This window comes from Pinus tabuliformis, chromosome 1_1 (genome assembly GCF_031772625.1).
Source record: "Pinus tabuliformis cultivar Carrire ecotype Pingquan chromosome 1_1, CPIR1, whole genome shotgun sequence".
Lineage (NCBI taxonomy): Eukaryota > Viridiplantae > Streptophyta > Pinopsida > Pinales > Pinaceae > Pinus > Pinus tabuliformis.
In genome coordinates, this window is record NC_142297.1 from 313,044,174 (window position 1) to 313,053,779 (window position 9,606).

Sequence of the window (9,606 nt, forward strand, 5' to 3'; positions counted from 1 at the left end):
TGGTTGTGTTGGTGGATAAGCAAGAATATGATTCATTGGTTGAGGTCGTAGTACCCAAAGAGGTTGATAAAGTGCAGATTGGGTGGTTTTGTACCTTCAAAGTTGGTACCACTGTTGAGGTGGATTTTGCGGTCTTGACACCAAAAAATGATGACTAGACAACACGAATCATGGTTCCTACAGATGAGGAAATAAATCGTACATGGTGTTGTGTGTCGTCAGCATTGGGTGGTGGCAGAATCTCAGTTATGGGAGACTGCGACTGTCTGGGAGGAAGCTCTTGCATTCTTGTTGGTGTACAAAGGGAAAGAATTGATTCTTCCTTAGGATTCTGTTTTTGAATGCTAAGATGTCGAAATGTATGTAGCATAGGGAATGCCTTATTTCTATGAGTCGTATTAGTACAGATTCTACATACCTACCTCATAGTACAGGTTTTTGATCCCTCGCTACCTTATGGAAAATAAGATTTGTATTGGTGGTGGTAAGGGGGATAAGATTACATGGATACTGCTTTGTTGTTGATTTTCATTTCTCCTCAAACACACACAGAACGGACCCTGATGCATCTTTTCTGGTGGGTGGAAAATGATTTGATGGTTCGGTCTCTACTCCAGCCAAATCATAATTCTATGCGATAAATCGCCACATGAATCCTAACAATGGACAAAATTGAGAAATATGGGGACAACGTCGAACGTGATGGTTTCTCGCACAAATTTGGAAAGTGTGATGTTTGTACCTTGATTTAATTGGTTGGGTGACATTGGGAACGTGATATAATCGATTGAATTGCCATAGCTCAGGGAACTAGTTGATTAAATGTTTTGGTGTGTTGCATAGAGCACAAGTAGGTAACGGTGTGGCATATGTTTGTTGAGATCACCTCTGATCATGGTTGGAGGTTGATGGACCTGTCGAAGGAGAGGAGAAAGAAGATTCTTCTCTTATGACGTAAAAAATATTTTTGGAACCATCCTCTATCGAGAGTAATGGGGAATTAGATTGGGTGAGTGCAACTAACGCATCTTGGTATTAAGGAGCTTCGGGGAAACGATGGGTATAATTATCGTACTCTGCATAGATGGCACATGCGTGATTGGTGCATAATGCTTTAAGATGTGTGGGTGTGTTCTTCTTCCTGATAAGGGGGGGAGGGTTTACAGGATCTTTTGGGGCATGTAGCAGAGCTTTAAGCTCTTTTAATTCACGACACTCATTGGTGGCGTGCCCTATGGTTTCACAGAAGGCGTAGGGTTGAGGGACCCTAGAGGAGGGAGCGTTAGGGGCTTCTGCCTTTTTACCTTTTTTATAATCCTTTGGTTTTACCTTAGCTAGTGTTGGTATCGACACTGCTTGTGGCATAGGTGCTACCTGGGTATGTGATGTATGGGGTGTCATATTATCCTCAGGAGGAATAGGGACTACCCCCATTGCAATGTAACCTTTTCTAGTTGGCGTGGCCCTGGGGGCGAAATACCAGACTAGTATTATGAGGGCTATGCTAGGAAATGAGAGTGTTGCGATGCCTTACCCCATGTCTCAAAATAGTTTGGTTGATATCAATTCTAGCACCCTTCTTCCTCACTATTAATAAGCACTATACCACTATATCACCACTTTTTGTGCCATTGTTTCACCATTGAGACTATTTGAATTTTTTTTTAATTCCACACCTATATAGCATCAAGGAGTAATAGATAAGAGATGGGGGGAGGATATAATAGAGGGGAACCCTCGGACACCAGGAGAATTCACAAACACCCTCTTATAGTTGACATCTTCAGAAACCACCAGTGGTCAGGTTTCTTTGAGTTGCTAAAGGGGTACGATGATGATCTTTCCCATGAATTTTCCATGGAATTACACTCTCAAGAGGAAGAAAGTGCCACAACTATTTTCAAAAGGTTGGCCATCTTTCTCAGTCCTGAAACCATTAGCCGAGTGACCACGTTGCCTCTAAGAGTTAGATGATGCAAAGAAGAGAAGCAAGTGAGTGTCACATTTAGGAAAAACTTCTTCATTTCAAAAGAGAAGCCTGTAAAAGACACGAATGGAGTGAGAAGAGAAATTTTTCCTTACCCTTGGGATGAGGTAGCTTACCATATCCTTAAATATATATCTTGTGAAGGGAGATTAAGTGTGGTTTATGCCTACCACTTCAGGCTACTCTAGGAGCTGATATTCAAGGCAGAATTAACCCTTTCTCAAAGACTTAGTGTCCCTCATTTCCTTCTACAGTCAATCATGGATATGAGTCAGAAGGCAAGGGAAGGAAAACAATTGCGTTTAGTTCACCATGGCCTCATGAAATTGATAGTGGTAGATGATCTGAACCACTTGAGAATCCCTATCATATGGAACAAATTTGTGGACATGGATAGGGAGATTTTCATAGAAACACAAGTCCTCACACCACGAGAGACTCCAACCTCTAGTGTTAGAGGAAGAGAAGGAAAAGAAAAGGAATAAGAAGGAGAAAATACAGAGGAGGAAGAGGCAACAAGAACAAAAGAAGAAGAAAGAAAAACAGAGGAAAAAGAGGCAGTAAAGACAGAGGAAGGAGAAGTAGAGATGAAAGGAGAAGAGGAGGAGAAGAAAGGAGACAAAGGAATAAGCCTCGAGAAGACTTTTCCACTCCAAGGCGCAGAAGACACTAAATAGGAAGTAGTTTCAACCTTAGCTACATTGGACACTCCTATTAAGCCCAAGAGGTAGCAATCAAGACCAAGTCAAATGTATTTCAGAATCAGAACGAGCACTAGAATTAGACAAAGGAAGTCACAAACTCCTACAAGGGTTCCTATAATTATTGATGAGTCATCCATAACATCTATGGGTAGCCCTACCACTAGGTGTGTCACCTTTAATAATCCAAGGACACAATCTCCTTTTGAGGAAGAGGAAAAAGAAAAGCTACAGGAGGATATGGGTTTGCTACAGGAGAGACATGGTTTGCTACTGGAGGGGCATAGTCTGCTACATGCGGGACATGGGAAGCTGTAGGAGTACAAGAAACATTCACAAGTGGAAGCCACCACCTCAAAGACTATTGAAAAATACCTACAAGAGCTCCAAGAACCTATCCCACAACCTAGCTTGAGCTCCTACTCCAAATTCATTGAAGGAGGAAGGATTATCCCTGAAAAATTTTCAATCCCACTCCTTTATGAGTTGGAGATAGAGAGAAGTAGAACCCACAGGTGGATGAAAAATGCTAAATTTAAGAAGGTAGAGGGTATAGGCCTCGTGGAGGAAAAGGTCTTTGAAATGGGCAAAAAGTTAAGAGATTTGAGAATGACAGAGTCTATGATGAAGGATAAACTACAGGCAGAAAACATGAGGTTGAGAGAGAGGCTGCAGGAGAAGAAAACACAACTTGCCACCATGTCAAGTCACTCCATGGAAGCACTACAATACAGACAACCATCAAAGTCTTATGCCATTTTTCTTAAATAAAAGTGGCTGTAGTTCCAAATCAAAACTTTGACACAATATGGATCTTTTCCATTTTAGGACTACAAGCATTTCATTAAATTTTGCAACCAAACTAACATGGAAGACATAACAAAATTGGTTGAATTTTACATGCACAACCTCACTTTGACAAATATAAATTTTTGGGATCCCAATTCAAGATTGGGAGATATGTAGCTGATGGATTTAGCATCCTGGATGACTCATGAGGAGACAAGAGATGAGGAGGTGAAAAGGGTAATGGCAAAGGAGGAAAAGGAACCATTGTATATTAGTGCAGAGCTAGTGAGCCTAAAGGTTTTCATTAGCAAGCATCGCCTCATCTCCAGTGATGCTACTTTAGCACCCAAATACATTGCTACCCAGGAGAAAGCCATTCTACACTTTGAAGACACATTCATGATGTTGGGAACAAAAAGTCTGCAAGCTTTATAAAGGAGATGACACGCAGATGGCATGCCTTAAAATAACCACGGTTGATGGGACACTTATTCCAAGCTAAATGTTGGGCAAAAAAACAGTGTTAGGGATCACTTGTGGTTAATTAATGGCTAACGAAATTGACTAAGGCTTTGGAAAGGAAAAATGGCATTATGACACATTTATTTATGAAAATAATGGAAATTAGGAGAAAAGGGAGGTGAAAAGTCACAGGTTGCATGTGAGGAGGAAATTGAAGGAAAATAATGGAAAATGAAGAAAATAGAGGCCTCATTTATAAAAATTCTACGAGGATCAATTCACAGACTTTTGTCAGTTCAGTATTGGAGCTCTCCCCCTATTCTCTCTCTCTCATACTCTTGGACACTTAGAGTTTTCTTGGAGCACTCTTGGAGGGTGTGGCATACTTGGAGTTTTGGAGAAAGAAGACAAAGGAAGAGTAGGAAAGCGTAAGAGGACATCGGGATCAACAACTACAACAGGTTTTGCTTGTAGGTATTGAGTTGCATGTGTGTTTTCCTCATTAGTTTTGGCATGCATGGAATATGCATGTGGTTTATTGGTCATGATCTGTCATTGGCATGAAGCATTTCCTGGATTGACAATGGATTTTCCTAGCCTTACCACTTCTTGGATTGTCATGGTGTTGTAGGTTTATTTCCATGTTTTTTTGTTGGTTCTCATGTTTCCTTTAGCTTGGGTTGAGTTACTAGTTCATGGAGTCTTGGTTGGACAAACACTCTGGAGCCCTGTAACAACTTGGGTTGAGTTATTAGTCCTAGAGCCTTAGTTGGACAAACACTTTGGAGCCCTTGGTGGGTTGAGTTACTAGTCCTAGAGCCTTGGCTGGACAAACAATCTGGAGCCCTGTATAAGATGTGGATTGAGTTACTAGTCCTAGAAACCTTGGTTGGAACAAACGTTATGGAGCCCTGGAAGGCTTAGGTAGAGACCAATATGATGATGGTTTTGTGATGTTAGACCGTGAAGTGGAATCACTGTTTGATGGGTTGAGGTGGTTTGTCTATGGAAGCCCTGAATGATTTTTGATTGATGTGTTTTATGAGATTCCGCATTCAACAATCTCCCTTTTGATCACTAATTAATCAACCAATTAATATCTATTAACTTTTTAACTATTATTTAATTATAATATAGTAATATATAATCAATATAATTACCCATAATTATATCAACAAACTTATATTGACACATAAATTATGTTAAACACTATCCTACTTACCTTTAAAGAAACACAATTTAAGAAACGAGGTTTAAGAAACACATTTACAGTTTCCTTTAAAAAGTTTATAAAAAATAAAAAACATTCGACGTATTGTTACGGACTTCAATTTTTCTTTTTCAACAAACTGAAACAATAGTCCAACGCTGGAATTAAAGGTAACCTGCCTACCTACCATTCATACGGACCATTCATCATGCGTTGTCGGTGGTAAGATTCGCCTACCGAGAGAAAGCAATTATTGTACGCAACCACGAAACTTCTTTCTTTCCCGTTCAAATCAACGGAATACTTCCATTCAATGAATCATAAAATAATATTTTAATAAAAACGAGAAGGATTAAGGGTATTTCTTGACATCGAGGAATTGCAAGCCGGTGACAATTTAAAACCTCAAATCGAAGGGGCTATTAATACAGCCTCCCTCCATATTGCAATTTTCTCCCCAAAATACGCGGAATCACCCTGGTGTCTCAATGAACTCGTCCAGATGCTGGAGACCGGGAAAACAATCATTCCGGTCTTTTATAATGTCAATCCTTCACAACTTCGGTGGACGCGGAGTGGAGACAGAGTGTATGCTCGGGGACTTAACAGCTACTGGTTTACTTCCTTCCTGGTCATCCTCATGGCGACCATCCCCTGGTTTATTGAGCACCTGAGCGTTCTTCTTATTATCTTCCTGAGCATCCTTCTGTGTATCCTCGTTACCCATCTAAGTACGCGTGACAAAAATGGAGTGTATGCGCGAGCCCTGCGCATGCTCGAAAAGAAGACAGAAGTGGATTCTCGAACCAATAGACGGAAGCCACGATACGAATCCCATACTATTGAAAAATGGAGAAATTCTCTTTCTGCTGTCTCAAATATAACCGGTTTTGAGCTGAACGCGTGTGACGGGTAAGGGAATTCAAGTCTCTCTGTTATTCTTAGTTATTTACTGGATTGATTATTTGGTATGTCGTACTTTATTTCTGTACTTATGATTAAATTGTGAACAATATTCAGTGATGAGGGGCTGCTCGTCCAGAAGGTCGTTGAACAAGTTTTCATAGAGGTTGGGAAAACACCGCTGCATGTCGCTAAATATCCAACTGGCCTCAACGACAAAGTGGAGGATTTTGAGAGCACAGTGTTATCACAGCACCAAAGCGAGCAATCTACAGCTGTTGGAATTGTGGGTCTTGGCGGGGTCGGAAAAACGACCCTCGCAAAGGAACTCTTCAATCGATACAGATCAAAGTATGATCAATCTTGTTTTCTCTCTGATGTGAGAGAAAATGCAGCCAAGGGCCTTCTAAACGTCTTGCAGAGCAGGCTTCTTAAAGACTTGGGTCAAGGAGATGTACACATAAGCAGCACCCATGAAGGCATAGAGACGCTCAAAAGACGTCTCTCATATTCTCCCCGGGTTCTCGTGGTTATTGATGACGTTGATCATATGAGTCAATTAGATGCATTATTTTTACCAATTAAACATGCCATTCGTTCATCTTGCTTCATTTTAGTTACATCTCGGGACACGGATCTTCTCAAAAAATCTGGGATTGTAGAGTCATTTATTTACAAGCAGACAGGCCTAAATCAACATCACTCCCAAGAGCTATTTTGCCTGCATGCTTTCAACAACCCTTATCCTCGTGCTGGATTTGAGCAAATGGTTGAACAATTTTTGGATGTCTGCGGTGGATTGCCACTGTCTCTTCAAGTGATCGGAGCGCTTCTTCGTCATGAAGATTTGCACTATTGGAAAGCACAATTCAACAAAATCTCCAAAATACCTCCCACAGAGATACTGAGAAGACTCAAGGTTAGCTATGACAGTTTGGATGATGACGAGAAGAAGATATTTTTGGATACTGCCTGTTTCTTTATAGGAGAAGAGAGGGATACCGCCATAAGGATATGGGACGGATCCCGCTGGCAAGGATGGCTGGGTCTTCGGAACCTTGAAAACAAATGCCTGTTGGAGGTGGACAGTGAAAACCGTATAAGAATGCACGACCACCTTCGGGACCTGGGCAGAGATATCGCAAAAACAGAAATTCCGCATCGGCTTTGGCGGTCAGATGACATTGTGTTCGACCATTCACCTGTATGTATTTTGAAGCTTTCGACGGACTTTCAAAATAGGGTTGTATTATCAAACTTGTGTTTCTTATGTTTTTTATTTTAAAAACTTTGCCATATCGTCAATCTTGACTCTAACAGCTCCGAATGGACAATTCAGGTGCGGGGAATCAGCATGGTCGACGGGACTGACCCTGCAGAATCTTTGGAAATACCAACTAATACACGTGAATTGCAGCTACTTAGGGCTCAAGGTAATAGCGTGGAAAGAATATTAAACGTTCCACAGCCACCCCATCCAGTGTGGCTCCACTGGGATTCCTGTCCGTATTCCTCCATACCTTCCTGGATTTCTCTAAAGAATTTGCGAGTTTTGCATATAAAAGGGGGAGAAATGGAAACACTCTGGCAAAATCAATCTCAGGTAGTCATGTTGTTTCTTCACATTCACAAAACTGTTTGTTTTGTTTTTTCTTCAAATTGTAGAAATTGCTTTGCTCTTCAGTTTTGTCTTGTCTTCGAATACATTACCAGAGTGTTGAAATGGAGAGGATAAAACCCACTTTCGAACATGTGAACATTGCAGGCACCTCTGCAGTTGAGGGAATTGAATATTGATGCTAACCTTTGGAATGTTCCAAAGTCCATTGGAACGCTTAAGCACCTTGAAAAATTTGTCCTGCAATGGACGGGTGGATGCTGTGGATGGTGGAAGGGTGTTCATCTTGAAACTTTGCCAGACGAAGTCTATGGTATGCATTCCTTGAAACTCTTGAAGTTAGAGACATGTAAAAATATCAGGTTTCTCCCAAATTCAGCGGGAAATTGGAAGAACATCCAACGTATCTACTTGCACCGGTGCTCCGCCCTACAGGGACTCCCAGATTCAGCTGGGAACTGGACGAACCTCACAGAAATCGACTTGAGCCACTGCTACGCCCTGCAGGGGCTCCCAGATTCAGCTGGGAACTGGACGAACCTCACAGAAATCGACTTGAGCCACTGCCGGACCCTGCAGGGGCTCCCAGATTCAGCTGGGAACTGGACGAACCTCAAAAAAATCGACTTGAGAGAGTGCTCCGCCCTGCGGGGGCTCCCAGATTCAGCTGGGAACTGGACGAACCTCACAAAAATCCACTTGAGCGAGTGCTCCACCCTGCAGGGGCTCCCAGATTCAGCTGGGAACTGGACGAACCTCACAGAAATCAATCTACGCGGCTGCTACGACCTGAAGGGGCTCCCAGATTCAGCTGGGAACTGGACGAACCTCACAGAAATCAATCTACACCACTGCTCCGCCCTGCAGGGGCTCCCAGATTCAGCTGGGAACTTGACGAACCTCAGAGAAATCAATCTAAGCCGCTGCTCCGCCCTGCAGGGGCTCCCAGATTCAGCTGGGAACTTGACGAACCTCAGAGAAATCAATCTAAGCCACTGCTCCGCCCTGCAGGGGCTCCCAGATTCAGCTGGGAACTGGACGAACCTCACAAAAATCTCTCTATACGGTTGCTCCGAGCTGCAGGGGCTCCCAGATTCAGCTGGGAACTGGACGAACCTCAGAGAAATCGACTTGAGACACTGCTACGCCCTGCAAGGGCTCCCAGATTCAGCTGGGAACTGGACGAACCTCAGAGAAATCTATCTACACACGAGTTTTTTTTAAACTGAGTGCTCGGGTTTGCAGGGGCTCCGGGATTCAGTTGGGAACTGGATGAATCTAGCATATATGGATTTCGATATGAAGAGGTGCTCCAATTTGCGGTGGACTGGGGATGTGGTGGAGCTGCCGCGGAATGAGGATGAGGTGGAGCTGCGGCGCCAACGGGTGCAGGAGGTTTTTGATATGAAAAACAATTCATAATTGCAGCTCCGTCATTAATCTTCAAAGGAATAGCCAACATGTATGTATTCTGTCATCACTACCTGTTAGCTCGACATTTTCCTTCAAATTTTGGCGGGCTTAAATATTTTTGCCGTCTATAAGGTGAAGAAGATAAAGTATATTGAGTGGATTTCATTTACTCTATTCTCATGCACAATTTGTCATTATTAATGTATGATTTATCTTTATAAATAATAATTATATTATTTCCATTATTTTTATATGCATCAATATAGTTTCATATAATTCAAAGATCTCAAAGTTTGAGTAATTCAATTTTGTTAGAGAAAGATTTCGGCGAAAATCACATGGAAAATCATTTGTCGACGCGTTTCGAACCAACTAGTGTGGTTCATCGTCAGGGCAAGTTGAAGAACAGATCTAGCGAAGCATGTTAAATAGACCGAGTAGAGCCTATATTTTTTCTTTTAAATATAAAATAATAATTTTTTTATTTATTTATTAATAAATTAAATTTAAATGGATATATGCA

General features: G+C 41.8%; 1 protein-coding gene across 1 annotated transcript; it reads left to right on the top strand.

Annotated features, from left to right (window-relative positions):
* The first annotated feature begins 5,506 nt into the window (after nt 1-5,506).
* On the top strand, nt 5,507-9,252 carry LOC149212802 (disease resistance protein Roq1-like). The gene is made up of 4 exons (XM_089391913.1): nt 5,507-6,061; nt 6,170-7,256; nt 7,392-7,655; nt 7,818-9,252. The coding sequence occupies exons 1-4, from the start codon at nt 5,652-5,654 to the stop codon at nt 8,892-8,894; spliced, it is 2,838 nt and encodes a 945-aa protein (XP_089248039.1). The 5' UTR covers nt 5,507-5,651; the 3' UTR covers nt 8,895-9,252.
* The last annotated feature ends 354 nt before the right edge of the window (nt 9,253-9,606 follow it).